Source organism: Uranotaenia lowii, chromosome 3 (genome assembly GCF_029784155.1).
Source record: "Uranotaenia lowii strain MFRU-FL chromosome 3, ASM2978415v1, whole genome shotgun sequence".
Classification (NCBI taxonomy): Eukaryota; Metazoa; Arthropoda; class Insecta; order Diptera; family Culicidae; genus Uranotaenia; species Uranotaenia lowii.
In genome coordinates this window covers 211,860,810-211,883,065 of record NC_073693.1, presented here as the reverse complement: position 1 = coordinate 211,883,065, position 22,256 = coordinate 211,860,810, and the positions used below count along the sequence as shown (strand labels likewise).

At 37.0% G+C, this 22,256-nt stretch overlaps 1 protein-coding gene across 9 annotated transcripts in view; it reads right to left on the bottom strand.

Moving 5' to 3' along the window:
- Positions 1-22,256, bottom strand: part of LOC129755075 (regulating synaptic membrane exocytosis protein 2) — a 209,294-nt gene that overhangs the window by 78,536 nt on the left and 108,502 nt on the right. For 8 of the 9 annotated variants that reach the window (XM_055751411.1, XM_055751404.1, XM_055751406.1 and 5 more), the window contains exon 7: positions 7,259-7,851. The exons of the other annotated variant lie outside the window; for it this stretch is intronic. In XM_055751411.1, coding sequence (XP_055607386.1) covers positions 7,259-7,851 — 593 coding nt within the window. The remainder of the gene's footprint in view (positions 1-7,258; positions 7,852-22,256) is intronic. 9 annotated transcript variants of the gene reach the window in all.

Sequence of the window (22,256 nt, the reverse complement as noted above, 5' to 3'; positions counted from 1 at the left end):
GGGGGGGGGGGGGGTTTTGGGGGTTAAACCCCCCCCCATGAAGGTCCGAAAATGCCAAGTGAATTTTTTTTGCTAGACATAAAATTTGAAATTTCTAATAAAACTTTGATGAAAAACTGAAATGATTCATGAGTAACAATAGTGCAAAAATCTCGACTCCAAAACCTCGAAATCTCATTCCAGGACAACAATTCTACAGCAGTTTTAAAAAAAAAAAAATCTCACTTGTTGATTGGGTCCAAAGAAGTAAGACTAAGCTTATCAAATTGTCTGGATTTTGACCAGATTTTCTCCCTATATTTGTCAAATCAAAACAAAATTTCAATTGAGTCATAAGAATTAAATATGTATCTCGCGTCCAAATAATTTATTTTAAACAAATTTCGTCAAAATAAGCATAAAAGATTTTTTGGAAACTTTAAACATGATCCTGAATCGGCTCATGTATTTCGATTGAATAAAAACAGTTTCCATGTTTTTTTTTTTATTTTAATGGAATAATTCCGAAATTGGCCTGCATATTGGCCGGATTTTTTGAAATATTATGTCCTAATTTTGCAAGGTTTTAGAATTAAATTGCCTGGATTTGCCCAGTCTGGATACTTGCGGAAAAATATCTAGTGAGTATCCTGTTTATTGTTCTTCATATTCAGGTTGGATCGTCTTTGGTATAGAATCCTGCTAAGAATCCTGCAAAGTTGGAACATAAGAATGTCCAGAATTAAAAAATGGGAAACAATTTCATCCTTCACAATTTATTTAAATTTACAAGTTCAATTACGAATAAATAATTGAAACATAATTCATATTGAAAATCATAAATTCAAAATCAAACAATAGATTTCTGGTTAAGGGTTTTGATATAAATTTCCTTTTTGGGTTTCAAATTCGTAGGATTTCTTTTCTTATCTGGAATTTGGATTAAAGTTTTGATTTTGGGTTCAAAATACAGAATTCAGAATTGGAACTAAAATCAAAAGTTTGTATTCAGATTTAGTTCAAATTAAGTTTTATAATAAATATTAAAATATCTATGTTTAAATTTTATTAAGGATTAAAATTGAAGGAGATCGTAGTTTCATAACTTTGATTCTTGATTCATAATTTACTTTTATTGCTGAATATTTGACACATTTTCGCCCATACCTAAAATGGGTATGCTTGTGGTTCAACAGAATTAGCTTTCTAATGTAAGTTAGCAAAAAAGTTCTTTTTTTCTAAATGAAGCGTTGAAAATCCTTTTTTCTGTTCCGATTAGGATAGTTGTTTCTACATCATTATGCCATTCCCGACTTTTCTCAACGATGCATTTGGCAGACCAGTAATTGAAAAATTTATCCGAATCAACTGTGTTCGATGTTTACTCTTAAATAGAATCGCGTGAAGCTGCGCACTCTCTTCCAACTTTGACATGCTGCCATTTATCTCTCGGTTGATATTTTTTCATGAAATTTTTACACAATTTTGTTCAACTATCCAACAAACGCTATACAAAATTTAAATGACAATGGCTGAAAAAATACAGCTTTTAATTATTTTTTGGGCGGATTTTTGTTTGGAAAACATATCAACCGATAGAGAAATGGCAGCTTGTCAAAGTTGGAAAAAAGTGCGCAGATTCACGCGATTTCAATCTTTTTTGAACGCAACTGTATATCACAAGTCACTTTATATTTTAAAGCTTCATGAAAAAAATTGGCATCTCCTAAGACTGATTTTCAAAACTATTTAAATAACTTTTAATGCAAAATAACTTAAACTTGAATAATATGTACTAACATATACATACATTTTTCACTTGTGTATGCATTGTTCAAGCAAAAATGTTATAGGAAAAAAACTGTCATCAAAACCCCCCCCCATGAGCCGGTTCTTCCTACGGCCCTGGTAGGAGGTATGTATACACGAAGTATACCACGAGTCTTCCCATTGTACTCATGGACAGAGAGTTGCAACCTGAGGGGACACGGTGGCTTGCCGTGCCTTGGAATACTATCCGTAAATTGGGAATTACCACCTGTGGTTACCAACTACAAAAAAACGCACATTCCAATGTGGTCATATTTACCACAGGTCGGCCAGAAGGAGGGATTCAAACCGATAATTGAACGGTTCAGCGAGCACCAACTGACCAATGAAAACCGCCTTAGACTTAGATTTCGCCGCCTCCAAACGAATGGCCGTATGTAGTTCCTTTGTTTCCAGCATAGCCTCCCACACAAGTACACCTGAAGAAAACGTACCAAAAGCAAACATAGGTCGACCACGTTTTGATAGACAGTCGGAACTTCTCAGACATCATCGATGTCAGATCCTGTCGAGGCGCCAACATCGAGTCAGACCACTATCTGGTGATGGTGAAGATGCGCTCAAAACAGTCAAAACTTTACGTTGTGAATAGCGTACGAAAATGACACCTGCCTCGGGTAAATATCGCACGACTGAAGCCACCTGAGGCAATGGCAGACTACGCGCAATTTCTCGAAGCAGCGCTGCCGGTAGAGGGCGAGGTTGACGAAGGTTCAAGAACTGCTGGGATACCATCAAGACAGCCATCAATAGCGTTGCGGAGTACGTCATCAAGCATGTGGAACGAGCTCGACGGAACGACGAGTTCGACAAAGAGTGTAGGTGGGTGGTGGACGAAGAAAACGCTGCCAGGGCAAAGAATCACCCGTTAGAACGATCAAAATCACCGCCAAATCAACTTGCCAAGAGAAAAAGCAACGCCAGGAGGACGAGGGGCTCGAGGAGCTCGAAAAGCTGAAGCAACTGCATCGTTCTCAGGAAACACGAAAGTTCTATCAGAAGGTCAACGCATCACACAAAAGCCTCGTGCCACAAACCGAAATGTACCGGGATAAGAACGGAGACATCTTGGTAGAGAATCGTGAGGTGATCAAAAGGTGGAAGCAGCACTTCGATGAACACTTGAACGGCGCACATGCAGGAGACCAAGACGGCGAGAAAAGATACATTGCAGACGGAGCAAACGACAGAAGGCCATTCGCCAGCTGAGAGCAACAAGTCGGCTGGAAAAGATGACAGCGCAGCTGAACTTAACAAAATGGGCCCGGACAAGTTGGCCGATTGCCTACACCGGTTGATGGTCCGGATCTGGTACACAGAACTGCTACCAGAAGAGTGGAATGAGGGGGTTATATGCCCCATCTATTTACAAGAAGAGCAACAAATTGAACTGTGAGAACTACCGAGCCATCACTGTCCTACAAAGTGTTGTCCCGAATCCAACTCCGCCGCCTAACGCCACCAGCAAACAGATTCATGGGAAGTCCCTACGCACCATCTATTCAATGACTTAAAAGCCGCATACGACAAGATCAACGGTGACGAGCTATGGAAAAATGGACGGGAACAACTTTTCCGGGAAGCTGACCAGACTGATCAAGGCGACGATAGATGGAACGCAGTGCTGTGAGTGGATTTGGGTGAATTCGTCGAGTTCATTCGAATCGCGCAGGGGGCTTCGACAAGGCATGATGTTCAACGTGACGCTAGAAGGTGTCGACTGCAAATTGAAACGCAAATTGAAGCAGGAAGGATTGGGCAACTCGGCAATTGTTAACTGGACTAGTGCGATACTAATAAACAGAACCATTTATGCAAGCTTGGGAGAACTTACAATCAAAGCCACACCAACGAAGGGATGTCCCCAAGGCGGGATTCTATCACCGTTGTTGTGGTCCTTGATAGTGGACCACCTCCTAAACAAACTTGTATCCATGGGATTCGAAGTTATTGGCTTTACAGACGACGTAGCTATTATAGTTCGGGGAAAACATGAGAATGTATTGTCTAATAGAATGCAAACTGCACTCAACTACGTACAGTTTTGGTGCAGGGAAGAGGGACTAAACATAAACCCTTCCAAAACTACTGTGATAGCCTTCACTAGGAGACGAAAAATTACACTAAAACCTCTAACATTAGATGGGGAAGTGTTAAACCTCGAATCACAGGTGAAATATTTAGGCATAGTACTAGACTCAAAGCTATCATGGAACCCACAGATAAAGCATGTAATCGCTAAGGCTACAACAGCTCTATGGGTCTGCCTCAAAGGAGTAGGGAAAAAATGAAGTCTACAGCCGAAAATTATCTACTGGATATTTGCAGCTATTATAAGACCCAAAATCTCGTATGCCTCCTTAGTATGGTGGACCAAAACTATGCAAATTACGGCCCAGAAAAAACTAGCGAAGCTCCAAATACTAGCAACGCTAGCTATAACTGGCGCAAAGCGAAGCACACCGAATGAGGCTCTAAATGCACTACTAAATATTCTGCCTCTACATCAATTCATTGAGTTAGAGGCGGAACGTAGTGCCTTGAGACTCTCCAAACACAAAACTCTCTATGAAGGTGATCTTACAGGACACCTCAAAATCCTAAAGAAATTTAAACTAAACTCACTTATTGTGAAAAATGGTGACTGGATGGAACCCATTTTCAACCTAGACATACCATACAATGTAACTATCAATGATAGGGACGTGTGGGAGTCAGGTGGACCTGCGGTTTCTCCCAGATCGATCCTATTCTTCACTGACGGGTCAAAAATGGATAAAAGAACTGGGGCAGGGGTTTTCGGACCTAGACTAAGGATCTCAATTCCTATGGGAAACTGGCCAACAGTATTCCAAGCTGAAATTCAATCAATTCTAGAATGCACTTTAGCCTGTTTGAAAAGGGGATACAGGTACACAAGTATCTGCATGTTCTCTGACAGCCAGGCTGCTCTCCGAGCACTAAGTACGTTCACATGTTACTCCAAACTAGTTTGGGAGTGTATTGTTGCACTAAGAAACCTGGCCATAAGGAACAGAGTATCTTTATTCTGGGTACCAGGCCACTGCGGTATCCTAGGGAACGAAGAAGCAGGCCAATTAGCTAGGGAAGGATCTCAGGGACTGTTGATTGGACCTGAACCTTTCTGCGGAGTATCGAGAAGTGCCTTGACTATGGAGCTCAAGAACTGGGAAAGCACCATTATTGTTTCCAACTGGAAAACAGCGGAGGGAGCAACTCAGGCAAAAAGATTCATTGAACCAAGCGCACCACTCTCAAAAACATGTTGAACTTAAGTAAGCACGAATTAAGTACTTACACAGGTCTCTTGACCGAACATTGTCCAACAAAACAGCATCTCAAAAGGATAAACGTAATTGTCACTCCAATCAATAGTGCAGGTGAACCTGACAGCATATAGCAACGCGGGGTAAACACCACAATAGATCAACTACTGGTCGCAGTGGGCTCTCCCCTACAGGAAAGAAAAAGGATTGGGTTGATGATTTACACATCCAAAACAAAGTAAATACTGGCCTGCGTGGTCGAGCCCGATCGAGCAGCTTGTCCAGTAATAACAAGGTCAAGATCGACGGCGACGAGCTGGAGATAGTCGAAAACTTTGTCTATCTCAGCTCACTGGTGATCGCAGACAAAGACAACAGCCGTGAGATCCGGCGGCGAATGATCAGCGGAAGACTTAGCCCTCGCACGAAGTGTAACCTGTACACAACTCTCATTAGACCGGTCTACGAGACGTGGATATTGCTCGAGGAGGACCTGCGAGCACTCGGAGTATTCGAGCGACGAGTGTTAAGAACCATCTTTGGCGGCGTGCAGGAGAACGAAGTGTGGGGGCGAGATATGAACCACGACACGAGCGAATCTACGGCTAGCCTAGTTTCTAGAAGGTGATGAAGGCTAGACGGATACGTTGGGCAGGATATTTTGCTAGAATGCCGGACGACTGTCCTTCAAAACAGGTGTTCGCTACAAACTCGGTAGGAGAGAGACGACAAGGTGCGCAATGAGCGAGGTGGATAGGCCAAGTGGAGCGAGATCAGGCGAATGTAGGATACGCGAGAAAATGTAGGACGCCTGCGAAAAACCGGTAAATTATCTCCCTGCTACTACAAAATTTCGATAGAAAGCACATTAATCAAATTGTATTTTTGTTTTTCAAGTACACATTTTAAAATTGCCGAGAAATTTCAAGACTCATATCAATATCTTATTACCTTCTCACCCTAAATTTGTTTTGTCTTAGCTTATATCGACTGCGGATGTTTAAAGGATTAATTTTAAATTATCTCTAGTTTCAGAAAAACCAGTTTGTAGTACACCTCACTCATACACATATAAGTCAATTAGGAAAATGTTATTTTTGCACTATTGCTTGAACAAATACGGTTACAAATCTCATTGAAACTTGAGCGTCGTTGAGCGATCTCCTAGAGTAGGTCTTATAAGCTAAAATTTGGCAAGGAGCCTTCTAGTAGTCCAAGGAACACTTTTTGTCTCCAAAGCTTACAATCCGAATCACAGTTATTTTCGAATGATGGACACATTTTCAGGTATCCATGCTACTTTGATGACTCAACTTAAGGTACTTAATCTTTTTCATAAAGATTTCAACCGGCATTCGATGTCTTATGAATTGAATTCATCATTTTAACATTTTTTTTTATAAAATACGATGGGAAAACTAAAAAGATGATACTATCTATGATCCATTGTTTATGTGTACCTACATGTATTGAATATGAGAGAACGTAAATATCCCGGTAATTGCATCCCGTCGTCCCACACTTCATTACTCAGCTGTTGAGTGCAATTATGGAATGATATAGGCGTATAGCTTATGTAATACGATAATGACAGTAGGAAGCAATAAGTACACCACATCGTTATCCCTTCACGGACCTATTTCCTCATACCGGGTAGGTATATTCTGGTACTTATTTTGGTATTATTCGCGACAACAAAGCCGCCCTATAGAAATCAATAAAGGCACAGTGGGATTTCTTCGGAGTTTTTTTTATCTTTGAGGTTGAACACAACGGTAGGGGAAAGAAAAAGAGAAATTCGGTGCAATATATAGGTTTATATATAGTTCATTCATGGAAGCTCATGCAAAAGCCACAACAGTCATGCAAAACTCAAAAAGCCCAAAAAGGATCGAAAGAGATCGGAAAGAAACCTTAAGTGAAATGTATTTTTTTTAACTTCTAGGAAAAGAAAAACAAAAGCAGATTAACTGGAAACTACGAAATTGAACGGGAACTATTTCTTCATTAGGTGTGTTCAGTGTGAGGTCAGTTTCGAGTTTGAGGTATATGTGGGTGTAATCGAATCGTTTTTTTTTTTTTGTTTTTGCTAATATTGCTCTAAGTTTGAAATGGTTTAGCTAGTTTAGAGAGACTATGGGGCTGGAAACAAGGGAATGTACCTTAGGGCCATCGCCTCGGTTCGAGTCTTCGCTGCTGGTGAAGGTACTGCTCGTGTCGATGCCGGAATCTTTGGTGGCCGAATCCTGGCTTCCCTGCCGTTCCGACTCCCACCGGCCCCAATCGTCCGAGTCCTGGCCATCAAATCTCACGGTTTTCTTTCTTCGCTCGGTGAACCGCCTGCTGTCGGCCGGATCGTCCCAGTACGGATCCTGCAGGTCATTCCCGGCAGGACCCCCGGAACCGGAACCGGAATTACTGTACCGACTGGTTTGCTGTATATACTGATACTGGCTATTGGTATGTTGATGTTGTTGATGGGATTGCGGCACTGACTGGTGAGTATTATGCTGACTATGGTGACTACTACTGTGGTGATGATTATTGTTATCGTACGCTGAAGAAGTAATCGTGCTATCGGCAACCACTACCTGAGGTAGTGGCTCCTGACTATGCGACTGCTGACTTTGGTACCGGTTGTGGTTCGTTCTATTATAGCTATTTCTTTGTTGCACATCCAGCTTTCTCGCTCGGTAATCGGTTAGGCTTGGATTCAGTCGAGAGTGATTATCATAATATTGTTTATGGTGCCCAGCTGTAAAAAGGGTCGAAAGCGAACAACGCTCAACAATGCTAGTCATGATCAGGTTTATCGAATGGTCTACGGTTAAGATTTGTAATAATGAGTGACTACTACAAAACGATCTTATAGAAACCAAAAATGTTTCGAATGAATCCTAGGAAACAATACGAACTCAAACAGTGTCAAAGTAGAAATCCCTTATTTTATCCTGGTAAGTCACTCTGGTCGTTTTTTTAAAACTAATTAAAGTATATTATATCAAGAAATGTGTATTATTTTTACGAATGATATTGATTTTAGAAAATATTTATGTAAACTACAATTTTATATTGAAATTATGACCAGTTTCACATAAATCACTTCTAAAAAATCTACAACTTTCAAAATTTAAATTAAAACCAGAGGTGTTAGTTTCTTACTAAAAAGTCTCCTATTCTTTGCTCTGAATTACGACATCCACACAAAAAAACATGTCAACTTGTTAAGTTGAATTTAATCAGCCAACGGTCTAAACAATCTTAAAATATGATTCTAATTAGTAACTACAAGTTGTAGAACGAAGTTGACTGAAAATTACCAGCCTTGACTACAACCGCTGAGAAACATTTTCAACTCAACTGTTTTTTATTTCAGATTCTGTGTTTAATTACTTTATTTTAAAGAGCTCAAACCCAGCCTTCCATTGACTCAAATCTAAAATATGAAATATTTTTTTCATTCCAGCTTTCCGAAATGATCACATGTTTTGACCTCTAGCTGATCAATTATTGCGCAGTTTTTAAATTTTTTATGTTCAATGCTACCAAAACTCATCATAACTACCTTTAAATTTATTTTGAAAAAGGCACTCGAGTTGAATTGCCTTTTTTGTTTATTTAGACATTTTATCTCATTGCTGTTTATACAAAATCAATGCAAATAACACTTCGACAGGTCCTATTTCTGAATGAATCTGACTTTTCAACTATCAGAATACGAATATAAATATTTTTCGAGTTTCTTTTAGATGATATCGAATGGATTGGAAACCCAAATTGGCGAATCTCAGCCTAACTTGCCTAATTTCTCTAAATTCCTTTGACAGTTCCTAAAACTGAAGAAAACTTTAACTAGTTTACCTAACGAATGATTTTAGCTAAGTAATAGCAAGGGCAAAATAATAAGATTTGTCAAAGTTTTGAAGTTTGAAAATCTCGAAAGGAAAAGGAGTGTTTTTGTCAATATTTAAAATGAAACTAAGATACGCATGTTTCGATTTGAGTTTGTGTATGGAATAACTTGGAATTTCTCTGATAAAGCAGAATAGAGAGAAAATGCATAAACATTTGAAGCACGGTTGCCGAAATCACAGAAAAATCTTAGATTTCAGAGATTTTTGAGCAAATTTTCATCGCAGAATCTGTGTCACAGAACACAGAATTCTGAAAACATTCTCAGATTTCACAGTTTTTTTTTTAATTTTGTAAGTTTTATCCAAAACTATAGAATTTTATGTCAATATGAATATTGAATTTCTAACTTTGATTTGAGGAATATGATAAGATTGATAGTGTCTATTGGTTTTTTCTCAAAAAACGACCCTTTTTCATGACTTTTCGATGAAATCATTGCAAATCTGTGATGGGATTTTATGGATAAAATCAGATAATTGGGTCTGTATACTGTTTAAGTTGTTTAGAAAGAGTTCTGAGTGCTCTATTAAAACTCCAATAAAACTTAAACTAGGAAGTTTGTTTCAAGCTTTTTTTGCATGTGTTATAGAGGCACGCAGAGCTTGATTTTAAAACCGTTATAAAATAAGGTGACAGTTTTCCATCAAGATGTCAAAACAGGACACGCTCAGGTTAGATTGCACATATTTGAATTGTAACTCCCATTTTTACACATTTTTGATAAGTCATGTGTGTTATTTCAAATGTATAAAAATCTTTAATACTTCAAATCACCGGAAGTAGTATGAATATCTTTACAATATGAGTATTGTGTGAAATTTGCCAACAAGTAGGAGTAAAAAATTGTTGCTTGTCGCCATCATCAATCCAAAATAGCGGCTTCTGCTTTTTTTCCAGGCTGTAAATTACTGTAAATCTCAGGAAATATCCACAATGTAAGTATTGGGTGAAAGGCTAAACGAGTAGAAGTCGAATTTCGTTGTCCGACACCACCTGCACAACTTAAAAATACTGTAAATGACTGAAAATCACATGAACCCCCACAATATGGGTATTGGGTGATGGGGCTTAACTAGAAAAAGTCAAATTTCAGTAACAAACGCCATCCTGAAATCCAATATGGCAGCTTCCGCTTAACTTCAAAATGCTGTAAATCACTGAAAATCGTATGAAACTCCCACAGTATGGGTATTGGGTAAAAGGGCTAAATGGGTAGAAGTCGAATTTTGCTTTCTGAAGCTGACGCTCTTGGATTTCAAGATGACGTCAGAAGTGAAATTCTACTTCTACTCGTTTAGCTTTTTCACCCAATACCCAGATTGTATGAGTTTCATGCGTTTTTTACTCATTTATAGCATTTTTAGGTTGAGCGGAAAGCGTCGATTCGGCTTCTTTTAGTTTAGCCCTTTCACCCAATACCCATATTGTGAGGGTTTAATGCGATTTCTCTTCATTTACAGCATTTTAAAGATAAGCGGAAGCCGCCATTTTAGATTTCAAGATGGCGTCGGATAACTAACTCGACTTCTTCTGGTTCAGCCCTTTTTCTCAATATCCATATTGAGGGGTTTCATGTGATTTTTAGTCATTTACAGCATTTTAAAGTTCAGCGCAAGCAGCCATCTTGGATTTCAAGATGCCATCAGATAGCGAAATTCGACTTCTTCTCGTTTAACTCTTTCACCCAATACCCATATAGTGGAAGTTTCATACGATTTTTAGTCATTTACAGAATTATTAAATTGAGCTGAAGCCGCCATCTTGGATTTTGAGATTATGTCAGATAGCGAAATACGACTTTTTCTAGTTTAGCCTTTTCACCCAATATTCATATTTTGAAGGTTTCTTGCTGTTTTTAGTAATTAATATCATTTCAAGATGGCGGAATCGAAAAACACCAAAACTGCTAACATGTTTTTTAAAAGCTTCCTTAAAGCTTTGGTGAACAAAATTGTATAATTTTATAATATTTAAAAATGATTTTATCAAAGATTACAAAATTATTCATAAGGTCACATCCATAAATTACGTAACGCTCCTAAGGGGGGGAGGGAGTAAGCTCTAGCATTACGAATTGTGACATAGGGGAGGGGGGGAGGTATGCTCATCGTTACGTAACGATTTTGTTCCTCAAAAATTTCAGTTTAATTGCTGCTTTTTTGATATCATGCAATTTTTGCTGAATGATAAGCAAACCAAAATCAGCTTAAAATTTGTTAGCTTTAACAAGATTGAAACTGATTTGTAACCATTCCTATTTAGAGATTCTAAGATAAACAAAACGTAAATTGGATATCCGTGAATTAACCGTTGTAAACCCGAATATTAGGAACATTTACTCTCAAGAACTCAATCCATACTTAAGATGGAAATTTTACATTTTTTTTCTCAATTGATTTTGATTATTCCGTACAGCTATTTTCATTATTCCGACGAATATTACCAAATGGAGTATATTTTGCATAACAAGTTATGCTGCTTGAACAAAATAAAGTAAACAAGGTAGATCACCAGTTAACAAGCATAGAGCAAAAATTATGTTATATTTTTTTACCTTTTTAAATCAGTGTTTAAAAACATGGGAAGATGGGGGGGGGGGTAATTGTCAGTGTTACGTAATTTTCATAGGGGGTATGTCGAAGCGTTACGAATTGTGACATACGGGGGGGAGGGGGTCAAAAAAGTGCATTTTTTGCGTTACGTAATTTATGGATGCCGCCTAATGGCATTTCTAGAACAGGGCCAAATAGCTAGACTTTAGCTTATTAGAGTTCTGGTGATGTATAGAATGCGCTTCTTTGTGAAGACTAGCGCTATAGCTCTAACGAAGTTTTATTGTCCACATAAAACTAAAATTGTTACTTGGGATGTTTCGAGCAAATCGTGCGTTGTTCTTAAATATAGTTATAACCAGAATTTCGTTGATTTAATAGTTAATAAATGGTCAGGACGATTGAATCGCTACAAAAATGCTTTTGTTTGAATATAGTTGTACTTCGTAACCACACCGTAAGAGTTAACAGAAGTCACGGTTCTGGAACTATTGAATCTAAATAGGGATGAGGGATACTCATCGGGAAGATCGGTGCGAAGCGTCGTCCCTATTCTGGGCGAGGCAGCTGGTTCAGGTTTCAAGCAGCTGGAAGCTACAGTTATATGCTTTGCAGGCAAGTGGCATCTCGAAGGCAAGCTCAACTTCGACGGTCGCACTTCCGCAGGCAGACTCCTCCGCAGATTTTCGGAACTCGGAAGAAGACCATCGATCAAGCAAAGGCTGCCATCAAGGCTTCTACGAAGGGCGAAAAGCATGCTTACTTCGTGATGGATTCCGAAGCGACTCATCACATGGTATGTGACAAGAGATTGATGGAGGTCATCTCGAAGCTAGCCACACCGATCGCGCTATCCACAGCCAAGACTGGTAAGTCAATGAAAGCGAATAGAAAAGGCACTGTTGTACCGCCAAAAATCATGGCTAATGGTAAAACAACAGAAGTTAAGCATTTCTTGGGAATGGATTTTTCTAGAGATTGTAAAAGCAAACCATTGAAATATCTCAGGTGGGTTACTCCGAGAGAATACTTAAACGTTTTGGAATGTTTGACAATAATCCCATTGGTCCACAATGGATCCGAATGTGCAGTGGGCGAAGGCGAAGGATGGTGAAACAACCGATTGTCCATTCAAGGAACTACTAGATTATTTGCACTCAGCAAGTTTCAAGCGACGCTTTCCAATGCGCATTGGGCGAGACTAAAGCAGATTCTACATCAAGGGGCAGGAGAACCCTGTTTCAATGGGATATGCTGAAGCCGAGTTCGCAAACGATATCGATGACAGAAAGTCGATCTCTGATATTTGGTAATCTAATTACGTAGTCAACGAAACGTCAATCGACGGTCAGTCTGTAATCTACTGAATCTGAACCAGTTGATCAAACCCACGATTGGCAATTCGCGTGTTGACGATCACTGGTGGAATTAACAATCGCTAGTGTAGAGTGTAGCTATGTAAGGACCTTACTGAGATTGCAAATAAACGATAATTCGGGTTCACGGGATGAATAATCCAACGGGGATGAAAATCCCCGAAAAAAAAACGATAACTCTATTCCACTACTGAAACCTGCGTTGATTACTCATTTCAACAGGTTATGGGCTCAGATACGTCTAGATTGGAAGAAAGGGTTAGCACGAGGGGGGTAGTCTCAATAATTGCGGTTAGCAAGTGTACCAGCGCCTAAGGCAGAGGAGTTTGTCAGCCACAGTAGCCAACCAGCGTGGTGAGACGGGTTCCGAGAGGGTTACTCTCGATGCCATCTCGAGCTACGCTGCGGATAGTAGCGTGAGTTCTTTGCTGACGACCGGGAGGAGAACTTCCGGGATATGGAGCCGAAATTGGTCAGTGCAGAAGAGAACTGGTCCAGTCCAGCTGGAGGATTAGCCCGAAGCGGAGCTTGGATAAAGCTGATCGCCGAATGGGTTGCTCTCGTGGTGTTGTGCTACGCTGCAATTAGCATGCGTTATCTCGCATTCAAGTGCTGGGCATTCTGGCACATTGGGGAAGGTTACTTGAGCGACAAACAGTTGCCAATTCTAGAGCCAAGCTGGATAACGACTTCTGTCGCGGATCAAGATTGGAAGGAGAAGCTCGCTAAAAGAGTTCATCTTACGTTTTCAGTTACGCTTCAGTGTTAGCATGTGTCTGCTGATTTCCGATGGCTGGAAGAAGTTGTTGGTCTTGCGAGAAGCTCGCCATTGACTTTACCGCAATTCGCATATTAACGATTGTTGGTGGAATTAACAATTGCTAGTGTAGAATGAAGCTATGTGAGGACCTTACTGAGATGGCAAATAACGATAAGCTCTATTCCACCACTGAAACCTGCGTTGATTACTCATTTCAACACTAGTTTCACTCTGTATGGCAACCAAGGAAGGAATGTGGTTGACAAACCTCCATGGTGAGCTATTTATTTGTGGCTAACACCGACTCTTTAATCATGGAAGCCAATACCCCTTGTATCCAAATCATTGAAGAACCTAGTAGTCATCAACAGATGAAGCATTTGGATCTGAAATACATGTCCATTCAAGAGCTGGTTAAGCTTCGGAAGGTCCACATCGAACACATGCGTTCGAAGGACCAATCTGCCAATGCATTCGAGCTACTGAACGTGCGAATTTAGGGGAGGTGTTGAAATACACTCGCGACGACCGAACGACTAAACGATGTTTAAACCGTGGCGATAAATCCGGACTGACGAACCGCGAGGCAAATGTAAACAATGTCAGAGAGTCGTCGGTGAGCGAGAATGTGCTATTGTTTAAAAATCGACGAATAATGTATTCGTAGTGTTATCTGGAATTGTTGCCAGTTGAACAGATTGGAAGTCGTAAGTGAAGTGACGGATGGATAATCCAACCCATATACAGTTGCGTTCAAAAAAGAATGAAATCGCGTGAAGCTGTGCACCCACTTCCAACTTTGACAAGCTGCCATTTCTCTCTCGGTTTATATTTTTTCATGAAAATTTCACACAATCTAGTTCAACTATCCAACTAACACTCCACAAAATTTGAAGTCTTTACAATAACGAGAATCAAAGATACAGCTTTTCCCGTAAAAAAGGGAAATTTCGAATTGCTTCACTAAATTTGCTGTATCTTTGAAAATTTTCATCGAAAAATCTTGAAATTTGGTCCAAAGATGTAAAAATGTTTGATCTAATATCAGGCTAAGTTTCGTCAAAATCGATGAACGTGATCAAAAATGGTGCCGGATTGAAAATTAGGCTCATTATCGGCCAGCAGACGATTTCATTCTTTTTTGGACGGATGTTTGTATGGAAAACATCTTTATCCATGTATTCTTGGATTTTTCTTTCACAAAACCAAAATTTATCACAAAGAATGTTTTGAATAGCTCAAAACTTCATTCGTACTTTGTTTCGAAAGAGAAAATGTTTCAACAGGGTTAAAAATAAGATGAACAGAGTTTCAGAAATGACCTGCTAATTATACCGAAAAACAAATTTGATCCACAATTAACGCGAATATTCTATTTGCTCTTGTGTTTCATTATCAGCTCTGTTGCAACAATTTTATTTCTAAACAAAGCAGGAATGAAGTTTCTATCAATTTACAACATTCTTTGTGATAAATTTTGGGTTTGTGAAAGAAAAATCCAAGAATACATGGATAAAGATGTTTTCCATACAAACATCCGTCCAAAAAAGAATGAAATCGTTTGCTGGCCGATAATGAGCCTCATTTTCAATCCGGCACCATTTTTGATCACGTTCATCGATTTTGATGAAACTTAGCCTGATATTAGATCAAACATTTTTACATGTTTGGACCAAATTTCAAGATTTTTCGATGAAAATTGTCAAAGATACAGCAAATTTAGTGAAGCAATTCGAAATTTCCCTTTTTTACGGGAAAAGCTGTATCTTTGATTCTCGTTATTGTAAAGACTTCAAATTTTGTGGAGTGTTAGTTGGATAGTTGAACTAGATTGTGTGAAATTTTCATGAAAAAATATAAACCGAGAGAGAAATGCAGCTTGTCAAAGTTGGAAGTGGGTGCGCAGCTTCACGCGATTTCATTCTTTTTTGAACGCAACTGTATCAATAGACTTAGTCGATTTGAGGTCATTTTGAATTTCTCAAACCCTGAGGTCTATAAAGCTTCGTTTTGGTTCAAAACTCATCCATGACTTTTTGCAGAATTTTTAAGTAACGTTCATATGAGTAAATTCAAACTTTAAGGTTTGTATGGGAAAATGGAATATTTTGTACTGGAAAATCAACATCATTTTTGTTTCTTCTGTAAAACTCAGCCCGCTGATGGTTTTTGAGCAAATTTATAAATTATTCAAAGTAAATTTTCCGCTAAACAACTTTGTCCAAGGCCTTAACTTCATAGCTTATAAGCAGTGATGGAAAATTTCGCCCGTCACGCTTGACCCGACTAGTTTTGTTTTATCAAACGACTGGCACTGTTCTCAATTGACGGAGCCTCACTACTCGCATGACGGATAAAGCAAGACAACAATCAACATTTCTCCATCATCGACTGGCGAAGCTTTTACACAAGGTCAAAATTTCTCCTGAGAGTGACTGGCAAATCTCTTCACACTTTGATCGGCTGCTGACGGCAGGTACAACTAATTGAACGACTTGCTGGCAGAGAGCAACAATAGCAATAAAAAACCGAAAACGGGCTTGCTGGCAGAAGCAACAATAATAATAAATTCTTTTCTTTTTCGTCTTCGGTCGTCTTCGGCTTGCTGGCAGGAGCAACAATAATAATAAATGCGTTTCTTTTTCGTCACCGGTCGTTTCAATGCGATTGCTTGACTAGGTCATTCTTTCAGCTTCAAATGACTGGGGAATGAATGACTGGCAAACGAAGTGACTGGTCGTTAAGGAACAGTCAATTGAGTTTGACGGACCAAGAGGCTTCACAGTCACAGCTTCACGCCTCATGACGATGACTTTTGCCAAGCCTGCTTATTAGACAAAAAAATAGAAGGTTTGGAATGAGGGCATGTCTTTTGGCATTGAAAACAATAAATTCAATTGACATCACTGCTGGGTACCTAGCGAGGTATTGTATGTTTACTTTTCTTGCAATACTTCGCGAGGCACCAGCAGTGATTTCAATTCAATTAATTGTTTTTCGATGTCAAAAGACATGTCCCCATTCAACACCTAATTTTTTTTTGCCTAATGAGATATGAAGTTACGGTCTTCGACAAAGTTGTTCAGCAGAATTTTTTTTTTTGAAAAGTTCATAAATTGGCACAGAAACTATGAGCAGACTTAGTTCCACAGAAGAAAGAAAAATGATGTTGATCAGTACAAAATATATTTCATTTTCCCATACAAACATCAAAATTTAAATTTACTCATGTAAACGTTACTCAACATTTTTGCAAAAACTCATGGATGTGTTTAGAACCGAAACGAAGCTATTTAGACCTTACAGTTTGAGAAATTCAAAAATGACCTCAAATCGATTCAGTACGATATGTCAATCACTTTTGCTACCTGACCTTTTCACATGACTTGACAAGTATGAAGATGATTTAGTTATCAGTTTCCGATTTAAATAGCATTATTGACTTTGTATATGACAACAGTATGTATTTTAAAAAACTTACAGAAGGAAGAATGTATGATACATGAAAATCTAAATAAAAAGATCTTCGAACAGATAGAATAAGTTGAAAGACTTTTAACTCATTAAAATTGTTAATTAATATTGAATCAGATATACAAATTTTAATTATGCTATTATTATTTATAGATTTCAAGAGAACTAGAATCTCTTAATTTGTCAAAAAAGATAAGCATGAAAAACAAATAAAATTTAATTTCTTTCAAATGTTTTGCATATTTTTTCAAGTTTTTCACCCTTTCATGCAAAATTGCAAATACAATACCCTGAAAATGTTCATGAAAATATTTATGATTCATAAATATTCTCGCTATTCTGAGACATTTATATGTCCATTTTGAAAAGTTAATCAGAGTTCTATCTCTGCATTATATCCATGAAACGAAATTCTGAATTTGAATTTGGAATCTGGAATCTGAATTCTGAAGCAGAATCCTAAATTCGAAATCAATTCAAATCATAAACCTGATCTCTTAGTCTTAATTTTTATCTTATTTCTTTCAGGGGTGCATTCTAATAAAAATAAAAAAAAATATCATTCAAATCAGATATCGTTCCACCCGGTCTGTTATTTATTTTAAAATTGCTTGGAAAATAAAATCAAATTTTTTGCATTTTTATTGTGAACATGCATTGAAACTGTAAAATTTTAATAATTTTACGAATGAAATCTAAAATTTGAAATTAGATTTTATGTTATATGGAAATAAATATTTTAATTCGTAAAACTGGGTTCCAAATCATAAACCTGAAAAACTTTTTTTTTTCATTCTTTCTGTTTAGAATATGTAGGTCTAGTCAAATATTGATAAAGAATTTTATAATCATAGTTCTAACTTTGAATTCGTGTGAACAAGAATCTTGATTGTTAATTATAATTCATTATCTTATATGTTTCTTTACTTTCCGATTGTAAAATGGAAGTATAAATCATAAATCTCTCTTTGTTACAATTCTGAATCCTTAAATACACTTTTGATGCATACACATCAAAATAAAATCATATGTATAATCTCATTTTTAAATAAAATTTATGAATCTTGGATTAAAGAAAGGTTTTTGTAAAGTGATCCAAACTAGTGTATTCTCAAACTATTTGCACTTTTTAGGACTTCAAAATGATCTCAATAAAATAAATATCATTGAGAACAAATTATTTGCCTGCAAAACAAGTGTTACCCAATGTTTGTTGATTTTTTTCGTTTTTCCGGGATTTTGGTCCTCGCGGGTGATAATTGGTGATAACTTCACCAAAAATGTGTAAATAAAACTTTTTGAAAAAAAACACACAACCAAGTTTTTAAACTTAAACCAGAAACTCTTATAACTCAGTAAATTATTTTCGATTAGAAACACAATAAAAAAAAAATGTCAAAAGAAAAAAATTCAGATACCAATCAAAACAACGTTCTATGGAAAATGAACACCAATGGAAATACATTGTCATCTAGAGTTCGGTGTACTAAAAGAGAAATGGCTCCAATCGAATGAAGAAGGTACATGTGTGTGTGTGTGTATGTGAACCAAAACCAAAATAAGAACCAAAAAACTGTCCACGATATGCAAAATCCAATGGTCGCAGTGCTGCATTAATTCGATTTGCCTTCTAAACGAAAGATAGGGAAAACATTGCATTTCCACGTAATATACGTTATACTTAGGATAAACAAATCTGTAAAGTAAGAGGAAACCACTACTACAGCGGAAGTAAGAAAAAACTTGTGTGAGAGAGAGATAATTTAAAGAGAAATATTTACGAACACTGAAAGAGGGATAGAGAGTGCGCATTACGGATTTACTGAGATTTACTGATAAGAGCAAAGAGAAACAAGACAGTGAAAAGAGCTACATAAAATAAGATAGAGACCATAGAGTTAGAGAAGAGGGAGAAAATCACTCCGAAAAAAGATAGGACAGAACAGCGCATTTTTTTGGTTGTTGTTATTGTTATTTTTGTTTCTTGGTCTACACTTTCGGTGGGTTACGTGAGTGACGATGTTTGGGTCGAGTAAATACGCTCATGCCAATAATTACGTTGGTTTAGGTTTTACACTGGAATAATAATTTCGGGAGCTTTCGACTAACACCGGAAGAAATCGTCTGGGAGTCGGATTCGGATGTGATGGTTGGGAAACTCAGACAATTGGTGGTACACAACTCGGTATTATGATAAAACTAAGAGAACGAAAAGAAACGAAACAAAAATCTCGCACGAGTGAGTGACACGGGAAATGCGGTATCTCAAACAATCAAAAATCAATCCACGACATTACACTGCGCTTTTCCAGGTGTTGACGTAAAGAAACGAAGGGAAAAAATAAATTACATCCGTTTCACGCTAAACACACACAACAGATTCTTTTTTTTTGTGAATATACTTGCAAAATAGTCTAATGAAATGTGGTGCAGTAACAGAATTCAATGTACATAAATAAAACAAATAGAATCGTTAATGTAATATTTGACTTCAGCAACTGTGAGGAAAACTGTTTCTGCTCTTTCCGTCTGTTTAAATAAATTCAAGGATGACTGTACCCCACTGCATCCAAACTGAACCTGAAATTCATAACTGTGTTGCCCTCTTTTCCATTTTCCGTAAATTTTCTTCTCTCTAACCACCGGAACATTTGATTCCAGAACATGATGTTTCGATTGTACAGCGAAAATGGCACAACAAAACTCAAATTCCAGCAACTATCATATTGTAAAGCAAATAAGTTTATTTAAAGAAAAATCAAGAAATTAGTTTTACCTGAACCGATTAACTTAAAACGAAGCTTATTAAAACTTCTGAAATCCAGCTTCCATACAAGGGAACCTGTTACATTCAATAGACAGTAAACCTGAATAACTATGTAAAATTGAAGACCTAATAGGGTAAGATCTTACTGTTGAAAGTGTTCCTAATTTTTTCGATGCACGATGTGTCGATCTCAAACATTCATTGTACAACTTTAACAGAGATAGAAAGGTTCTACGCTTAAGTCAATACCTATTGAATGTTTGAAAAAAAAAAAGGTTCGTCGTTGGGAATCGAAGTCTCTTAAACTCTAACTTGGAAAAGCACACAAGCCTAGTTTAAAAACAATATTTGCAAACATCCTACTAATGAGAATGATCATCCAAAATAATCTAACTATCCTGGTTGCATTTAAATTTGCATTATCCTACGGCGAGTATAAAATTGCTAATTTGTCAATAAGCAATTCTTGACCCTTAAATAGTTCAATAAGTCTCTTTTTCAGGAACATGAATATGGTAAATCATCAACATATAATCACCTGGAAATCGGCGATCGCCATGGAAAAGAGATTGTAAGCGTACACAGGGTTGAAGTATTTGAATTAGGCCGGAACAAATTTAAAATCCTTCTTTTATCACTCGGAGTTGGAACTGAAATAGCTCCCATCTTCTTAAATTTGTTTTTTAGTCTTATAATCTTTCAAATATTGTAATTTTTTATTGGAATTTACATAAATTACTTCAAACTTTATTTATTTCCTTCTTCGGGTTCTTGGAAATTTCGAAGGAGGGGGGGGGGGGACAAAAGAAGAAATTGATATTTGTTCCAGCCTTAACAGAAACTATGTAAGATTGAGAAAGAATAACTTAAAGGATTAGGTGAGGGAATTTAAACTATGAAACGGCAATCTCCTGTGATTTGAATTTTTAATTAAATCTTCACAATGATATGATTATTTGATGAATCTGAACCTGAATCTGAATTTTTTATTTGAATTCCTGATCTTGTCCAAGTTTCAGATAACAATTTCTTTTAATAGTGAACCAACAAACGAATTTTTTTATGAAAACTCTTAACCAAAAAACTTTTATTGTTATTCTCATTTTTCGCCTTTTAATATAAATTCTTCCTTCAGTTATCCATTTGAAATTCAATCTAAATCTAAATTCAAATAAAGATGACGAATGATGAATCTGTTTTGAATTTTTCAATTCTGGATCACCGTTATGAAAGTTCCAATTCTGCAAAAAAAAATAAAAACTGAAATGTTGTAATAGGGATGAAATTTGTTTTATGTAATATAATGTAATTTATTTTTTCCACATTCCGAAATGATGAGTTTCAAATATGGAAAATGCATCTAGTTGAGGTTTCAAATGCAAAACCAAGATTCGAATCAGGTTTTTTTCACTACGATAATCCAAACTGGGTTTCAAAAACAAAAAACTGAAAAAGAATCCGAAATCACCGACATCGAATGTTTATGTTTATAAGCAAATTCGTATCCACATAATCCATAATTATTCTAACCTAAGTTTACCAGGTATATTTGCGCTTATATCTGGATCGTGCAATTTTAGGTTATTTTCTCCAATATCCGCCAATATCATAATAATTTAATAAAAAACCACAAAGAAAAGCACTTAAAACCTGTTTTAATATAAAAAGATATATATTTCTTCAATAAGTTGAATAAGATCTGATTCTTCAATAAAATATAATTCTACAATAAGATATAGTTTTCCATATGGTATATGTTCTTCAATAAAATAATATAGACATTTTTAGTTTCATCATAACCACAATACATTTTCTCAAATAAATTTTCCCTGTCTTTCAAGTTTTACATATAAAGTATTTTGAATAAATTTTATTGAATCCGATACAGAAAGCTTTACAGTTTGCCCGGTTTTATCCGGACTTGACCGGATGATTGACATAAAATTAAGGAAAAGTCCGGAGCGGTCCGGGCAACAAGGTATTTTCACTTTACATGTAAAATCTAACTAAAAAATCAAATTTCGTTTATAAACCTCGATTTTTGCGTCTACACACGATTTTGTTTAGACCAAATTTTATCAAAATAATCGGTGTTTTGAAAGCCTAAAATACCATTAAAAACTTTTGATACATTCAGATAAAAACAAATATTTCAAGTGTTTTTCTAGCTTTCATGAATACTTCCAGGGCGTTAACCAAATTTGCCCGGATGTTGTTCGGATTTTACGTTGAGAAGATTGAAATCGGATTTTACCAGTTTTCAAGATAAAATAGCCTGGATTTGTCCGTCACGGATACGCTTTCTCAAAACTCATA